The sequence below is a fragment of the Hippoglossus hippoglossus genome, chromosome 24, assembly GCF_009819705.1.
Source record: "Hippoglossus hippoglossus isolate fHipHip1 chromosome 24, fHipHip1.pri, whole genome shotgun sequence".
Classification (NCBI taxonomy): domain Eukaryota; kingdom Metazoa; phylum Chordata; class Actinopteri; order Pleuronectiformes; family Pleuronectidae; genus Hippoglossus; species Hippoglossus hippoglossus.
Genome location: NC_047174.1, coordinates 8,485,289 through 8,504,849, shown reverse-complemented (window position 1 = coordinate 8,504,849; position 19,561 = coordinate 8,485,289). Strand labels below are relative to the sequence as shown.

At 42.8% G+C, this 19,561-nt stretch overlaps 1 protein-coding gene across 1 annotated transcript in view; it reads right to left on the bottom strand.

Moving 5' to 3' along the window:
* usta (uronyl 2-sulfotransferase a) overlaps nt 1–19,561 on the bottom strand; it is a 52,781-nt gene that overhangs the window by 14,303 nt on the left and 18,917 nt on the right. Inside the window, exons 2-3 of the mRNA XM_034580368.1 lie at nt 7,176–7,219; nt 725–880 (exon numbers count right to left, since the gene is read on the bottom strand). Of these exons, the coding sequence (XP_034436259.1) occupies nt 725–880; nt 7,176–7,219 (200 nt within the window). The remainder of the gene's footprint in view (nt 1–724; nt 881–7,175; nt 7,220–19,561) is intronic.

The window sequence follows — 19,561 nt, the reverse complement described above, 5'->3', positions numbered from 1 at the left end:
TTAGATATGCTTTATGCACATTAGCATTTGCGTTGGCACTCCCACCGGCAATTCCTCGTCTCTCAAAAAGCTGTTTTTTCTTTTTTTAACTAAAGCAGTTTTCCATCTGTGAAGCCAACGCTCATGTCCTCTAGATATTCCAGGAAATAATAAAGGAAGTTCCTCATCCTTTAGCCTTTTTTTCAACCTGAATGAAAGACAAACAGTTACGAGTGGCTGCTGCTGTCGTGTTCACTGCAACCACAGAGTTAAGAGCACAATAGAAATCGAATGTGCTAAGTGTTACCTTCAGTTGTCATCTGCTTTAAATCTGAGTGTTAAAAGCCCAGCTGTGCGTTATTATATGTTTTATAGAGATGATGAATGTCAACTCGGAGAGACAACGAGATTCCAGAGCTTTTGGCGATAAAGGCCGACGGAGGTGTAGATGTGCTGTAAACAAAAAACACGTGATTTCCACAGCAGACTTTAAACGTCACGTCCTCTTGTTGTGAACACGTCTGACCCAGACTATCTCCTGCTGCGCTCTTCATATGTGAGAGGCAATCAATTTTCGGCATTCATGTCTGAAAACGGTTTATCAGTGACAAGATTTCCTCATTTTCATGTCCATCAAACCACAGATTAAACACTAAATGTCATAAAAGGCCACACCCTCACAGTTCAATGACTAATCATTGAACTGTTACATCCAACAATCGCACCATCATCTCGTGGACTGTACCTGTTCATGTTTCGTGAGGCGCGTTTTATTGTGGATGTCGGAGGAGACCAGGTTGAACTGGTGTTTCTCAGCCAGTAGCCTCAGTAAGATGACCACCGTCCGGCTGCCGCACTTCCCCACGCGGTTGTAGACCACCTGGCTGGGGAACGGGAGGACCTGCGAACACACACACACACACGCAAACATGTTACATACATTTTACTGAAGTGCGTTGTTATCATTCTGCATATTTTAACACATGAGTCACAGTGGAGTCACAAAGTGTTGGAAGGGAAACCAAGATGAAAAAAACGAGGTTAAAAACTCAGTTATCCGACTAATGCCTCTTTCTTTAGCCTTTGACCTCTATAAAAAGTTTCTGTAGGGCTGCACTCTGTTGACCTGACTACATACACCCCCCCAACACACACACACACACACACACACACACACACACACACACACACACACACACACACACACACACACACACAGACACACACAGACACACAAGGCATGCATGCTTTCATCTTCTCCGCTCCTATCAGCTCCATGAGTCAGAGACTGCGATGACTTCAGCAAAGTGATGATGCAACTTTTTAGTGCACACACGCACGCACACACGCACACACACACACACACACACACACACGCACACACACACACACACACACACACACACACACACACGCACACACCATGAGTCACCAGTTAAACAAGTAGCATGATTCAGACCCTCAAATGAAGTGGATGCGATTGTGTAAACACTGATTTGTTACGGTACATCTCATGTTCGTAGGAAAGAAGAAGTCGGGGGCGGCATCCAAATTAAATGGAACTAATTTTTAGAACAAGGGCAGCAAGAATGCACTAATTTGGCAATCACCCCAAAGGGCCCATGGGGTTGGCAGAAGTGGCCCCTCATAAGAATGAACTCTATCCGAGGGAATTTACCGAGAGAGCGAGAGTGACAATAAATAAAGGGAAGTTAAAGGAATTAATGGGAGAGAAGAAGACTTTAAGATCTCTGAAATTACATTTGGAAGATTGTTTCACCCACACAAAGCAAAGACAGATCCTTTCTGTTGCTGCCATGAAAACCGTTCCCCTTTTTCAAATTAACCCTTCCAGTAAATCAGATTGGGGGGGGGGGGGGTGAATGCAGCAGTGATGAATTCTTGTTGGTATTCTCCGCCTGGAAGAGTCATTGAACTTTTTCCCGGGGGGGGGGGGGGGAGAGAGAGACAGTGTGTGTGTTTGGAAGAAAAGACTGGGTGACTGAACTAACCGGTTAATTGGCTCATGGGGGGGGCGACGGCGAGTTTATGAACAATTTGGATAGTTTTCTAGGTGACTGGCTCACTGACTTTTACAGGATGAATTTGACCTCCGACCTGCTTGCTTCTCCCTCCACCGTGATTTAAAATCCCCTCACATTTAGTTAACGTCAGGGCTCACACACACACACACACACACACACACACACACACACACACACACACACACACACACACACACACACACACACACACACACACACTGTCTCACCCAGGTACAGGCTCAAAAACAGAAAGGGATTCTTGATTTTAGCTACGATCCAGTATAAAAAGAGAAAAAGCAAGAAAGGCAAAAGGGGGATGAAGAAGAGGAGCTATTTGGAAGACAAACAGCAGGGAAGAGGGGTATGACTATATATCCCATGACAGGTCATCACTGTCTACTTTTCCACTTAATCCCATTTCCGGTTTGTTTTTCCCAGAATCACTGCGTCTACCTGGACATCATTAGAGGCTGAGGCATGTGGGCACTATTTCCCTTGAAGGAAGCAGCTTGGAACTTGGAAAAACAATTCCCAGGTGAAATATGTGCTTATACAAGCTTTGACAAGTCTTGTTGACAGACGTGCTTCAGCTTGTGTCACGCGCTGGGACGTCATCATTGGCCAAACATTTCTTATTAAGAAAAAAAATGTTCCCCCTTTTCCTTTTTCACATTCTAATCGATAAAAGTACTTTTGTAGATTAGACTCTAATGGCGTCCAAAAAGAAACGAATAAATAAACTAATGGTCAGTGTTTGTAATTTCAGTCAGTTTTGGGAAAAGATTTGGATCAGATGATGCAACATTCCTCAGCGTTTTTCAAAGTAAATACAGACTTCTTAACTTTCCACAATGAGGTGGCGGATGAGTATTTTGCTTAGTTTACTTAGTTAGTACATTTTTCATGGATCTGTACTTTACCTAAGTAGATTTATTTTTCGAGAACTTTTCACTTTTACTCCACTACATCAGCAAATATCTTTTTTCTTCTACTCAACAAAAGTATAACTCAAAAGTTATCAATTACTGGAGTGGAATTAGTTCATTTAGCCAATCAGAGCGGGCAGGTAACATTAGACCCCGCCTCCTGCAGCAGCATCACTGGTGAAGAGGAAACGCCAAAAATGGAGACTCAGCTATAATATGAAGATTCAAGTGTTTTCGGTAGAATTTTTTATTAATATGAAACTCTTGTTCTCTTGTATTAAACGGAGGCCTCATTGCATTAGGGAACAGGCTACACCCTGCAAGTTCACTTTTAATACTTTAAAATATATTTTAAAGCAAATACTTTACTTTACTCAAGTTGAAAGGTTATTGTGGTACTTTTACTTGAGTACATTTTTGTCTATCTAGTACTGCCGCCACCACTGTTTAATAGTCTGGTGTTGTATAATACAAGATAAACATCAGAGATGCCATCAAAAGTCCAGCCAGCTCTGACATCACTGACAGGACAACCTCTCAGTCTGGTTGTTCCCGACAGATCTTAGGTTTCTGATGCACGCTGTGAGAAATGTTTGCAGTGTCGGCACGTGATTGTGTCAATAGTTGATCCACAGCGTTTTAAAAAAACAATTATGTAACAGTGCTGTTTTCCACCGTGTCTGATCTGGGCACTCCCACTCCCGAGAGTCAGGCTGTTGTTGTGGTATTTACAGATACGCGAGCTAAAATCCAGCCGACTCTGAGGACATGAGTCGTCCTGCACCTTTACTCTCTCTCACGCTCTCCTCCACTTCTAGCTTCAAGTCTATTTTTGCATCCTGCACCAAAACCTTCATGCTGCTTTGGGACATTTTCAGATGTGACATTAGTTCAACAAACATGCGCAAATTATTGCCTCTGTCTCGTGGCCTGACCACCCATCTCTGCAGAGAGTGAGCTGAATACTACTTTCACTCATCTAACAGCAAGTTTCAGGGCATGTCCTGGTTTGCCACACATCGCGACCACCACGCACCCACTCATCCATCTTCCTCCTGCAGGTCCTGGAAAACCGCACCAGCAGCGCTAACCTGGGAAAGGGCGCTCGCCTGGTTTGAGTTAAACCCTGCTCCGGGTTCGTTGCTCTCGACTGTGAACTGCTCATCCCACGCTGAGTGGAGAACAGCATGTTAAGGTTTCGGTCGGGGCAGACTGCAGATTCGCAGCGTTTCCTGTTATTAATTTTCTATCAGTTTGTCTCCACTATCACTCCGGAGACGGAGGGAGAGTCTGTAGTTTCCATGCGAATGCATTTTTTGTCAATTAGGATGAATTCATTTTCAGTGCTGAGGGAAACTCACGAAAATTACAGAAATGTAATGTGTGCAGCAAATGGAGACTGAAAAGTAAAAAAAATTGTTTGTCCTGCTTGTTTGTGCGTTTGAATATTTCTGTGCAATTGTTTCTGTCTTTTGATTTCTCTGAATATGGAAAAAAAAAACTCACAACAGCATCAGAACCAAGTTAAATCTACTTGCTTCTTTATAGAGGAAAATGTACATGATTTATCTTAAACATCTTAAAACAATTTCAGATATAGATATCAGTTTCCTTAATGTGCCTGGTTTTTTGCATCAAGATCCATGAATTATTCACTGGGAAAACAGTAAAATTGTTGATAAACGCCATATCTTGCGATGTTAAAGAAAGTGAGACAGGACCACCCCCCTGATCTAGCAAAATTAAAATAAAAATAAAAAGCCCTGATCTGGATCCACACTAAAGTTTAAAGGGTTCTCCTTTTAGAGATCCTGCATCTTTCCACCAATTTTTTTAACAAACAAAATTAAAATGACAACATAACCTCCTTAATGAAAAAGAAAATCTCCTGACATTGCCTCAAGAATGTTAGTGCATGAATAAAAATAAATCTATTGTGGCTATAAACAGTTTCTCTGTTTAGTGCAATTAAAAAATCAACAAAAACATGTTGGAAAATGTGCCCTTTTAAAAGATATATTTAAAAACATATACAGTATATAAAAATGCAGACATTCTTGCCATTGCTTCCATAAAGACTCTCAAAACGTTATTCTGAGAGCTGTGTGGTTTTTCCATTCGCTTTCATTTACGTTGAGCTTTCAACTCACTTTCTAATCTTTCCCTGCATTTACCAGAACCCCAGGCCTCTGTGTGCACATGCTGTAACGCCACCACCCCTCTGCAGAGACATTCTCAAACAAAATGATAATGAGAGATGTGGCTGGTGAAGCGTTTGACGCTGACGAGGCACCGGCATCTTCTGTCTGGATGAGATGAGACGGGATGGGAACAGCTGATGTATCATCAATGTCTCTGCCTATAGTCTGTGTGAATGGAGGCTGTGTGTAGTTAGTAAAGTCTGTAAAGATAATGTGGCTGCAGAAGACAGCCGCAGTCAAATGATACGTGAAAGAGCCAGAGTGACAGGACGGAGAAGACAGAAGAGTTTATTGATTTCAAACTTGGGAACTTGACGGGGTGGCCATGAAACCTGAGGTAAAAAAGAATATCAAACTAGAATATAATAGAAGAGCCTATAGCTCTGCCAAGGCCAAATCCCCTTAAATTCAATCAAGCTGCACCGAATTTCAGTTACCAAAACAAATCGGATGAATTATTTCCGAGGAAAATGGTGAAAATGTCAAAAAACACATCTTGTAACGTTAAATAAAGTGAGAGAAAAAATCCAGATCCGCAGCAAAATTGAATGGATTCTTCGCCGACTCATACAGCATCCTTCCACCAAGTTTAATGGAAACCGGTTCATAGTTTTTGCATACTGCTGTTCACAACCTCACAAACACTGATGAAAACAAAACCTCCTCTGTGAAGGAAACACAACTTGCTGCTACTCGTGAAGCTTATTGCGGTGAGACTCTGGTATTTACCTGAATGCAATCCAGTTTAACAACTCAGTTTTACACTGAGTACATCTCTGCACAGCACTATTCTTTAATTATGAAACAACATTTTCAGAGGAACATGTTTTATTCAAATGCTAAAAAAAACTCCTGCAAGTCAATTAATCTTTATCACTCCCTTGTGCTTCTTGGAGACTTTTCCTCCTCCATTAAAATCCCACTTTTCTGAGTCAAAATTAATTCCAGAGCTTCTGTGTTTGTATAACAATGTAAATATTCAGAAGTCAGTCGCCTCAGGACACAGTCAAGCTGCTGCACTCCCAACTCTATCTGCAACGGGGAATGGAAATAAATTTGGATTTATTGAACTTAATTTCCATTAAATCTTTATAGTGTTATAGAAAAAGTTTGGCAACCTACAGAATACGGTTTAGAGACTGAGAAGTAAACTGGGACATGTTAAGTTAAAAATAAAGCTTTGTATGAGATGGTGCTTTTCCCTGAAAGATAATGGTGGTATCAAATTCCAGCAATGTCCAGCATGGTTTGGTTCATCGAAATAACACTTCACTGTTATCTGTGTGAAACAAGCACTGAGGTTACTTGGTTTGGCCTGGTGGCCAGAACAGGCTTTTCAAAGTAAACACATAACTCTGCAACAAAGCCGCCATGTGACCCACTGCAGCTGAATCCAAACAGCTGCTCACGACAGCCACAAACAAAAACCTGCAACCAAACTATTAAGTCTAAGGTTAGGTATGTGCTAAATGCTACGGCCAATAACTCCTTTAGACAAAACTGAAAAGTTAAAAAAAATGATGAAGTGGATTAAATAGGTTGGAAATGAGGTGAAAATGAGGCGGTGATTGATTAAAGAACGAGATAATGAACAAGGGTCGGACGGGGGAAGAAAGCAGCTGGCAGAGCAGAGAGGAGAGATAGTCGTGCAGCTGGATGAATACAAGGCTCCTGTGTGTGTGTGTGTGTGTGTGTGTGTGTGTGTGTGTGTGTGTGTGTGTGTGTGTGTGTGTGTGTGTGTGTGTGTGTGTGTGCGTGTGTGTGTGTTCGAGAAACTGTTCAGAACATTACTGTAGCACTAAAGCCGAGTCTAGTTGCTATTTAGAGTGGGTTTGCAAGCAGCCCCTTCACACAGACCTAACCCTTATCCTGACTGGACTGGACTGGCTAAGGAAACATGGGGCAGCACATCAGAGACAGGGAGTGGGAGAGAGGGGGAGAGAGAGAGAGAGAGAGAGAGAGAGAGAGAGAGAGAGAGAGAGAGAGAGAGAGAGAGAGATTTGGATGAAAAAGGAAATACTTACTCTTGGAACAGGGGGTCCGTGTTCATCCAGGTATGTGGATTCACCTGCAACAGGAGTATATGCATTAGGGTAATGAAATACACCCCATAATCAACTACTTAGAAAGAAAGTGACTGAAAGAGTCACTAATGACATTAATGAGTTGTGTTCAAAACCAATTAGGTCAGAGTATCACAATAAAGTAGGTGTGTTGCCAAAATCCGACGTTGAGAAGTGTAAAGATGGTTGAAGCAGGACAGACAAACATTTAAGTTCACATGAGAGAGACGGTGATGTAGCAGCAATTCCCAGAAACTAACATACGAAAAAGAACATATTCATTTGCAATGTAGATGCCCAGCAGTTGTACGCCCCCCCTAACCAATGCAGTTTCAGTCTGCACACATTTTTTTTACGGACTCATGAAGTCCCAGTGACCTTTGACCACTGAAATCTGATCAGTTGAGTCCAAGTGAAAACTGGTCAACAAAGGCAGACTTAAAATGTCATGTTCAAGAGGCCTGAAAACGTGTTTTATGGGGCCACTGTGACCTTGACCTTTGACCTTCAACTACCAAAATCTATATTGTTCATCTTTGAGTCCAAGTTAACATTTGTACCACATTCTAAGACATATGCTCAAGGTGTTCCTGAGATTTGGCCAAATGTGTGTTTTGGGAGGTCACAGCGATGATCAGTTCATCCACGAGTCCAAATTAACGATTGCGCCAAATTTGAAAGGATTTCCTGGAAATGTTGCTGCGATATTGTGTTCGCAAGGCAACAAACGTATTTCGTGAGGTCACAGCGTCGTCGACCTTTGACCACCACTTCATCGTTTGTACCAAATTTGAAGTAAATTCCCTCGCTGCGTTCTTGAGATATCCTGTTCACAACAATGGGACGTTTAGACAGACAACAGGATCCAACATAAATCCTCCAGCCACTGGCGATAGCGAAATCCCCTTGTATCACATCACAGGTGGCTCTTCACCTCGAGACCTCCACCCTCCATCTTCTGCCACCCAGAGAAAACAGTGGTAGCTCTTTTCCACTTGTCATTAGGTGTGTCGCAGCCCATTTATACAATATATATCCAACCCTGCATGTGAAGCTGTTTTATGTGGAAATAATGGAGGTCATTCAACGCCACTCCACACTGAGGGCGCCTGTGCCCCCGCTTCCCTAAATCCAAGCTCGGGCCTTCACACAGCGGCCTTTTCTTTGGCTGCCTGGTCCAGACACACAGAGACGCATCACTTCCCATCACATTTACAACCTTCAGGTGGTGCGCCCAGGGAGAGAGAGAGAGGGAGACAAATTGGACAGCGTAGGGGGAATAACACTATAAAGAGAGGAAATACTACATAACAGAACAGACTCTCTTTGTGTGTCTGAAGCGTGAGCCAACACTTTGATGAGAAATGCAAGATATGTTGCATGGACACACACACACACACACACACACACACACACACACACTAGTGTCCCACATGGCACACACGTATAGATGTTATTATATCCTTTGAGCTGGAAGTGTGTTGTACAACTTTGAAAGTAGTGTTTATACTTTAGATAGTGGTGTGTACTCTTTGAGTAATTAGTCTAACACTGAGATCCAATCTGCCTCGGCTTGGCTCTGTTGCTCTATCACACACACGCACACACAGTTACTGTATATAGCTTCATATTGTGGCTTATTAATTCATCAGGCGCTGGATGTATAAATACTGACACAGCTGCACTTTGCCCAACCCCAGGAGGAGCTTTTTTTTTTCCACACTCTCTTTTTCTGAGCATCTGTCTCAGTCTCTCTTTCATGACTTCACACAGTTTTCCCGAGGAATGAGCGAGTGGAGGGCATGTGTTTGCAGCTCCTCTCCGAGGCATTCGAGGTCACGGCGGGGCGAGGATGCAGAGAGGCAAACATCTCTGTGCCTTCCTCCGTCATCCATCACGGACAAACCGCTCCCCACCAACCCACTCCGACCTCCAGCCCCTCCCCACCTCCCGTGTGTGCTTCTCATTAGCGTGAATAGAGGATTGGAACTAATTTTTTCCAGGGCACAGGGCTCGTAAAGGCTGACAGCTGCCCTCCACCCCCGCCACCGACAGAGAGAGGAAAATGAACTCAGCCACTGTACATTACACTGTACTCTTCTACCTCGATGTCCCCCTGATGTCCTGTTAGAGGTCGATGAGGTGGACCAGGCTCTCATGGGACTTTGGCTCGACTAAGAAATATCTTCAGACGTCCTCCGTTTAGGACCCAGGCGCCAATGAGTACCCTGACCAGTGTCACAACAACACTGCTTTCCAGACACCTGTCACAGTATAACACAAAGTAGAGAAACCCTATTTGAAACACTAAAAGCCAAGCGTTATCTGTCCCTAAACAGAGATTTTAAATTGGCAGAAGATCTCTAACCTGTCAGAGAGACAAAGCACAGGCAGATCCCAATCAAGCGTTGGCTCAGTGACCACAAGCTGGCAATCGAACGAGGAAGACAGAAAAAAATCATGGCAACCGGGAGAAAACAGCACACGAGGAAGTCACACAATATATCAACCTGACACAACAAGTTAGGACACTGCATTGACTGTCATTCATTTTGGGCAGCCTCATCCAAAACCTCACTTAACCATGATCTCAGAAATGACGTTTGGTCTCATTAGGACCAGGCTTTGGTCACTGTTTATGATGGAAAAGGTCTATATATGTATATAATGTATATAATGTATATGGTAAAAACATAGTTATCCAACTTGATGGTGTTTTATTGTTCTTTCATTCTTAATTCTGAAGCTGCTCTGTGGGCTTATGACGCCTATTCACACAACTTTGCCACTTCATGTTGACTTTTATTGTTTCCTCACCCGTGTGTATGCATCCTGTACAGAAAAAAACACGGGTCATGAAAGGTCAAGTGGAGAAATGGTTGAGGGCTCACTTGAGAGGTTTAGGAAGAATTCACAAATTAAATGAAGGTCAGTGCTCCCTTTGAACACAACCTCAAGTTGTATTGTATGGTGTGTGTGTGGGGGGGGGGACTGAGGTAGAAACTAACTGGAGTGTGAGTGTATATGCATCGGCATGTCGCTGATTGGTTAATTGGATTACCGAGTCACAAGATCCATGAACTTGCCTCTCGTGACCAGCGCCTGCGTGACCATCCTGATGCACAATTATCTAATCAATACTGGAAAATGAACGACATGTATCAGTAATGTGTTTACTCTTTGACCAGTGAATTCTAAAACTGTCTGTATAGTAATGAGAGAAAAACTAAAACCAGACCGATTAAAAGGCCACACGAAAAGGACTGTGGTGTTGTTATATACGATCCAATGCCGTGTACTGACGACACCAATTTGTAAGTGGACGTCACTTTTACCACCAACACATATTTGTCTTCCCCGAATTAAGAAAATTGTGTAACAGAGCAGCTTTGATCTGCATCATAAGAGGTCTTTAAAATCATGGAGTTAATACTGTACGTCTTCAGGGTGAGATCTTAAGCCGAGTGATTTATTCAGCAGAACAAACTGTAAAATTGTGAGAAGTTGTTTATTGCCATGATGGGTTTTTTTCTCTGCATGGTTCAAAAATAAAACAGGAACTGATTAGTCACAATCTGTCGAAGAGGCACAAACAGTTATTTTCCCACAAGTTTTGGGGCAATAAAATACACCACAATAAATCATGCACAACATTAATATGTGGACACAATGATGTCTGTGAACCCTGCATTTACATAAGCTTACGTATTTAATTATACACTGTAGTCAAACCTAATTTAACACACACACACACACACACACACACACACACACACACACACACACACACACACACACACACACACACACAAGGCCATCCGCTGTCCCTGTCCAGGATCTTGTTAAAGCAAATTACCACCCACATCAATTAGTCACCTCATTAGTTCACTCAATTTCTTTTTCTCTAGTGAAAAAACGCAGTCATTTGATGTTGCTGACTTACGCCTGCTGCACACTGGAGGGTTTTCAAATTAGATTTTAAAGATGTGGGAGACCGTTCACATAACGGACAGATGTAAAAGATTTTTAATCTTTTATTCATTCACGCAGGACCACACACACTTGGTGTTTAAACACATGATTTCTGATTGGTGATTCCTGACACTCAAAAACTTGTGTGATCAAACCTGACTTCAGAATAAAAGTTTGGAGGTGGAGTCAACTCGTTGCACTTGTTCGTGTACTATTTTGAACTGGAAAACGTAATAAAAGAAAAAATCAAGCACTCTTGACGCTTCCCTGCAGCTCGCTCTCATTGGCTATGGCTCACACGCTCAATCTGATTTCCTTTACTTTTCCATTTTGTAAATATGAAACATACTGGATATTTATGATTAGAAATTGCGAAGGCTTCGATCTAGTCGGTGACATTGAGGCTAGGTCTGTGAGCACCAGATATTTATCTATTTATCACATGGGAAGTTTCACTGGGAGTTGTTTTGTGTCCTGATGGTTTTTCTAGCTACTCTTTACCATTGTTCATGTTCATGTTAAATACTCTGATGATCATCGGAAGGAAGCTAACGGAAATGTCATCTTGCAAAGGATACAGCTGTGTGTTTTTGAATAATTTGATAATATACCGTAAAGATAGATTCTCTGGCAGTGAGAAAACATAGATATGTAAGTTATGTAAATATCAATATGACATAGACACCTATCTTCATTTCCAGACCAGATTTTGACCATCCCAGAATAATTCCTCCTTGTGGAATTCTCCCCTTGGTGTTGGCCTGCTTCAGGAATGCTACAGTAAGTTCAGAAGCTTCATAAACATGCATTTAGAGTGTAGACCGTTTCATTTGCTTTGTGAAATTGGCGACCGAGCTAAGTAGAGCTTAGGAAAGAACACATCCCAGAATAGGCCGAGGTGGGAGCGGAAAACCACACAGGAATGGCTGTTGAGCCGAGCGCCAAGAGGACGGGAGCAGGGCTGAAGTTAGAGGGGCCTTCGCTTTGCTGTGGGACACGACTCCCGAGGCAAAAGATGGAAGGTTTGCAGAGCCGCTGCCATGGAATGTTCTGCAAGTATGTGAGAGCAGATTGCAGGTTTCTCAGAATGTGAAAACGAAAATTTCTCATCCTTAACCACATCCTGTTTCTCTATGGAGGGAAATGAGAAAATCAAAGGTTGGTGTTTGCTTCATGTCTTCATGCAGGAATATAGAGCGAAGTATGATGGAGAGGGTAGAGGAAGGAAAGAGTGTGGAAGAGTTTGAATAGAGAGATATGAGTGTTCGCTGCAGTCGACAATTACGTAACTGTGTAAAACACACCCATGTCTGTTGTTACGCTCTTTACTAAACATATGAGCCATGATAGAGAGCATATGCAAACAGAGTCAGTGTGAATGGGTTACATACATGCTTTTCTGTGTGTTTGTCTGTGAAGTGTGTGTGTGTGCGTGTGTGTGGTCACCCAACCCTTTGATTAGGAGTGTAGGAGTGGCCCTCCATTACGACCCCTTGCTCCACCCATCTACATAATTACAGAAGGGAGTTAAACTAAAGGGTCAGGGTCTCCACCCTCTTACGCCCAACTCCACATCACCCCTGAGACACTCGAGAGTCAACAATGATTAGACAGGTTTCTGTTCCTCCTGCTGTGTTATTGGAGGTGCCACATGACCGAAGCCTGGCAGGGGGGGAGGCTAATTTGTGGACTTTTTGCTGCCCTGAAGTTTTGGGCTGCTGTATCTGTAAGAACATACATGCGTACAGATCGTTTGTACAGGGGACTGCAGGGTGACTGTCAGAGTGGTATTTGTGGACACTAGTCGTTGCTACCGTGTGTACTGCTTGGGATGTACCACTGAACTGTTGACTCAAGTGGCTGCAACCACCAAATGCCCAATTAAGCCCAAAATAAAAGACAGACTTTGCAGAAAACGAAAGATCTTAATCATTTCAAATGCTTCAGTGAAGAACTGAGGAAACAGGGTGACTCATCCGATTGGTGAGGAAACCATCCATGTGAATTTTCAACCAGTCATGGGCTAAACTAGTGCTGCGGCTGATGAAGATGCCACATGACAACCCAGAACATCTGAGACAGACATTCATGGACAGACACACTTTGAAGTAAAGAACTGACTTGAGTCAAATCTAGGATGTTTTGTCAGATGACGGATGATCGGTCATGTATTTAGCCACTGGTGCGTTTCTCTGAACAGTCACTTTCCAACCCTCAGTAGATTTCACACTTGATGAAGTAAATCAGTGTACGGGACCCCAGCGGAGTCGTTTTGATGTCTCAAAACTTGAAGGGGAATCAATGAGACCGAACGAGGACAGTGCATAAAATCAAATGAGGGCCGTTCATGCATGCGAGGCAACGACGAGAGGAGCGGGAGAACATCACCTTCGTCGAGCCGCGTGGCCCGTTCGCTGCAGGAATCGATCTCGGTGCGACTCAAACGCCGCAGCACAGAGCAGGGACAGCTCTTTAGGTGCATGTTACACAAAGCAACACATTTAATTTCGATGAGTGAAGTACATTGGGACCTGCTCTTAGGGCCACAGGAACTTTCCCACTTTCTGTCCACTGATTTCGACACAAACTTATCTTAATCTTGAGCTTGCATGACCCCACTCAATCCAGCATGCGGTCACTGACTCTGGAAATCAGGTTCAGCTTTGAAATGAAGAAATGAGCCATGAAGAACTAAATTGTGGAAACGGTTGAAACCCTAATAGACGTCTGACGCCATGAAGTCGAAGTAGAAGTAATCACTCGTCCGCTAGAGAGGAAGTGATGCGATGAACCCTGCTCTTCCTTTAACGGTGCATCCTGAGGGCGACAGTGTCAGCACTGCTACAATACATGTGAAGCAGAGAATATGGCTCGTCACAGGGATTTCTGGTGAGCCGAATGCTCCGTCAGCTTTCTGCACTTCCGTTTTTTTTGAAACAGCACCAAAGTGCTTGTACAGTTATTTGTTTTACATACCTCGTCTCTGCTTGTGGACATGTGGACTCGACACCAGTTCTCTCGCTAGCCTGTCCTTATGGATAAAGAGCCTGCCGCTGGGCATAGTGACTGACCAGAGACTTTTCCCACTCACTCCTATAAAAGAAGTCAAATGGAGGGGACCTTTTAAGTCTTAGTTTTTATCTGATGAAGACAATTAGGTAAAAATAGCAGTTTCCATGGGGGAGGGTTTCACAGACACACATACAATAATTAAAGATGCTAACCTATAAACAAAAGAAGCTTCACAACAAGTATACAACATTCAATGAAAGGACATTATTGTGGTGAACCTATGTTTTGGCTAAAATTGCAAATTAACATGAAAAATATGTTTTGACTCAAAGTCTGAAAAACCCAAATCCATGTTATTTCAGAGTATTTCAAGATGTAAATAATGGTGGACGTGTGAGCGACAACAACAACAAAAACAAACAACAGCAGCAAACCCATGAAAAACCAACCGCAGCTGGGCAACTACTCTGCCTCTGTTGTTTAACACCAGATCACAAAACATGCCAGATGTGGGAAACACATAAATAGAAAATGCACACACACACACGCGCGCACACACACACACACACACACACACACACACACACACACACACACACACACACACACACACACACACACAGGTTCAATCTGTGCCATACACAACTGGAAATACATGGTTTTAGAGAAAAAATAAAGTTGTGTGTGAGATGTTATACCAGCAAGATGTTGTCGCTCCATTAAAATACATTTTTAAATTAAAGATAAATGGATTTTAATTAACTTTAAAAACATACAGAGGCTGTTAATTGAAACTGTAAAATGGGCGAGAGACTCTCGTCACCCTCGGACAAACCGAACTTTTGTACACTTACTAGTATGGCATATAAATCTAAAGTAATACACGACAGCGATTGGTCTTGGCATTTGAAATAAAGATAAATTAAAATACCAGCTCTTGAAAAAACTGTTGTTGTTTACACCAGTGTTTCTTCGCAGCATCTTGACAGACTGCTCTTAGTGCAATACACTTTGGCTTCGACTACAGTGGGAACAGAAGGCTCTGCCCGAGTGAAAGCTGGAAAAAAAACACCCTGCTTCAGTCGCTTGTTTACAATCCCAGTCCCCTGGCACAGAGTCTCAACCAATCTAAATCAGTTTTTGACAGAGTTTTCTTGCAGCTAACAATGATTTAGTGCTCTGAAGCCTGTTCCTGTTTTCTCCCATTATATCCTCCATTATAGCTCCCTTCTTATCCTCGTGGCGTCTCCACCAGTCATCGCAGGTCAGCGAGGTGCCTTCCCTTGTGAGACATCACAAGTATCTAACGTGAACTTTCACCTTTTTCAGCAGCGACAGAAGGAAGGAACATTTCCCCAAAAAAGCACCTCCAGCATGTGTTGAGCTCTTGCTGGTAATCATCAGTAAAGACAAGGCCAGAGGAGTTGGAAAGACAAAAATAAATACAAAAAACAATGTGTCATTACGAACCCTTTCATCGTGAAACAGACAACAGCTGCTCGTGAAAACCGTAAGCATCTGCCACCCTTGTTTTGAGGACAGCCGTGATTCTGCCGAGTCACAAATTAAGCTATAGATAAACTCGAAGGGCTGGGTGTGTGTGCGCCACGCCTCCCTGCACAATCATCACCAAACCAGATATTGTGTTGGTGAACCCAATCTTCACATGTATTTGGATTTTCTGCTGCTCTGTCATGATGGTGAGGTTTTTCGTTTCCCCTCCTCCTCCACACAAAAAAGCTGCCCTTGGGAACAGTGAGGGTGAAAAACTGCTGCTCTCACCGGCCAAAATAACCTTTCAATCTTCCAAATGGAGGCAAGCATACTTCATAAGACTTTTCCCCGACTTCACAGTGAGCGTCTGCTATCTGCTTGCTTTAGGTTTCATGCTTGGATGTGCATGTAGCCACTGAGAGAGCCTGCGCTGCACTCTGGTCCGTCACTGCAGCACAGAGCAGCAGTCTTTAACCCCACCGCCAACACACGCACATGAAACACACATAAAAACAAATCACATGTGTGAGGAGCCTGAATGAGGCTACAGACTACAGCGAGCTCAAAGAAATAAATTTGACAGTTTGGGAAATGCACTTGGCTTTTTTTTTTGTTGAGTTAGATGAGAAAATCAATACCACTTTCATGTCTGTGCGATGGAGACAGAAAGCTGAGCGCCCGGACCTTAAACACGGGTAGAGAGCCTGTCAGAAAATGTGCCTCTGAAGCTCGTTTATTAGATTTAGATGTGCTTATAGCTCAGGCTAAGCTACGTGGTTTCTACCTGCAACTTCCATAGACTTTATACAAAGATTGACGACGTGTCTTCACTTCCTCCCGCTATCTAGAAATGACGCCAAAATATCCTGGATACGAACGCCACCGCCTTGAGCATCTGGAGACGGTGCCTGCACAACAGAAGTGTCATGTTCCCGTTCATACACGAGCTCGACCAATCATGAGTCAGTCAATCATGATGTTTCATCCCATTTTAATAGTGTCAAATAACCCATGAAAACCAAACTTCCATCAGTGTCAAACATCAGTGTGATGAGAACTACCTAAAATGCAAACATCTATCTTTGAGGAATATATTATTTAAGGGTGCTCCGACTGATATTCCCTCTATTTAGTTTGATCGGCGATCTGCCCCAAAAATCCTAATTGGAACACCCTTAATATTATTTAACAGCTTTGACTTTTTAATCAAGCAAATTTTTAAGCTGCATTTCAAGCAGAGTTGAACTTTTACCTTATTCCGCTCTCTCAGATGTCTTCTTGTGGTTTCGTATACTCATACATGTGGAGAGACAAATGACAAATGGCCGTGCACACTCGTCTGTGGTGTGCTTTGTAAATCAACTGCTCCCCCCAGACACCCGGTGGGAGTCTGTGGGGGTGAGCTCTAGACGGACAAGAGGAAAGAGGCAGAATGGGGGCAACAGAGGGAAGTTTGAAAAAAAAAAGTAGCATTTGAAGGAGGGATCAGAAAGAAACCAGGGAATTCCTACAGAGCACCAGAATTCCTCTGGGTCCGTCATGTGACACAAGAATTAGATTCAGGAAAAGCATCTGCTGCAGTGCAGTGCACAGTGAGGAAATGAAAAGAAGTAAAGACAGGGGCGGAGAGACAGAGCGGGTGAGAGCGGAGGACAGCGAGAGTGAAACAGGAACAAATAGGTATCAAATGAGTTTGTGAAGAAGAAAAAGAAGAAGAAGAAGAAGAAGAAGAAGAAGAAGAAGAAGAAGACGAATGGCACCGTTTGGCTCCTGGAGCTTCCTCAATGTCCTGAAATCCCTTCAACAGAGACTAATGATGATTCCACCAGGAAGCACCGATTTATGTGCGCACAGACGCAAAGAGAGTATAGCTTACTATAGTAGAGTACATGAACACACACACATGAAATAAATACTGAAAAATGACATATAGCTAGAACTGGTGTTCATCTGTGTCGTGATAACAGCTGGTTCCTGAGGTAAACATTTTAGGTAAGAGATTTTTATGACAGGCGATAATATTGCAACCATCCAATGAAGATTTACCACAAGCTACGTGATGTAGAAGCCCAGAGTCCAACTGCTTTTTAAGAAAATACTGTTTCATTCCCAATGTCAGGGAGAAGGTCTAATTGTGACATCTCTGATTGGTTGAGCTCGTGTTACCATGGAAATGTTAGCTACGATCACATGGTTCAGCGTTACACTACTTTTATCACAGAGAAACCGCTGTTGTTTTTTTAGAGATGAGGACAACAAGGTTTAATTCAAGAAGAATCGCACTGGAAGTCATTGCTAAGGGATCATTTGCAATGGTTTATGGGATGCATAGTTTTTTCACTCTACTCTATAACAGTAATTATTATGTACACAGTCTTGTTCCTTCAACTTTTTTTTCCATTTTCCAATATTGGTTTTGCTTGGAATCAAATGTTTTAGGGTCATGACTCATCTCGTAGCTCGGCAACTCTTTTTTATAAGGATTTTCTGAAACATCAGTGGAGAATATGATTTTGAGTTTTACTTCCGGAGCCGTTCCTAAAGTGGGCGGTTACTGTTACATTCTACATCTAATGTGCCAATGTCATGACGAAGAGGAACCATAACTCATGACAAAGATGATGAAGAAGTGTACTGGCTATGGCGTATGATGGAATGTTATTGCTTCCTGACAGGGAGTGTTGGCTCAGGGGGACTCAAAGACCCATGTGGAAGGGACTTAATCGTCAAAATGTGTGTCCATGTGTGTATGTGTCGACCATGTGTGTGTCAAACACTGAGATTCAGCAGAGCTATCGATTATAGATCCTTCAGTCTACAATCTAACAGATAATCTCTGTCCCTGTAGCAGCAGCGGCAGCAGCAGCAGCAGCAGTCCTCGTCAGACTTTGCTCAACAGCGAGGGCGGCGCTGCAGAACAAACAGACTGCATAAAGAGAGCCTGTGTGGTGCTAGGTCTCACACTAGAGTGAGGGACAGATGAGAGAAGGAAGAGGGAAGATGGGCCGATGGAGAGAGAGAGAGAGAAGGAGATGGCAGGAAACAGACAGTAAAAAGCGAGATAATGAAGGACAGAAGGAGACAGAGGAGCGACGCACAGTGGGATGATGGAATGGAACCGGAGAGTCACAGTCCAACTTGGGTTGTAATAGCTTTATGGATGACCCTGACAGAACTGAGGCCATGTCGTAAAATATTTCCGCGGAGGGGAGAAATGCAAGAGCTCCACACAATGTGTGACTGTGGTCCACTGTGTGCTACTTTTCTCATGGGTCTCAACAATAGACCTTTATAAGGCTGCATGTCGGTGTGATTTCAGCACAGAGACGATCCATTCCAGACATGAGGTATATTACTGCCACACATAAAGGTCAGGTGGTGTCACAGGCTGTCAATTAGAAAAGCCATAGGAGCAAGGCATTGGATTATTATGGTATTAATACCTATATTATGCAATGGTACTAAAATATATAAAAACGCTTAAGGTAAATCATTGTTTTTATGCAAAAGTCACATTTTCTTCCAAGCTACGAAAGGAACCCATTCATGGATTTACTGTGGTATTAGAAACTAATAAGAAGAAATAATAAATGGTAAATTATCTGATCCAGAATTGATAAATAGTCATGGAAATAGTAGGGTAGATGAGGTATAATTTGTGCCTCTGTGGTATTAAAATTAAATATGCAAAGGTGCAAAAACTGGAGAAAACACACATAAAATAAAGTAGGAAAGTTGCCTCTGCAGTAAATCCCAAACATAACTGCAGCGATGGAAATTTCATAAATAGCCACATTCACCGTGAACTGACAGAAGAGTCAGGTGCCAGCGTCTGAAACAAAATGCTCCTAACCATCGCTGACAGGAAA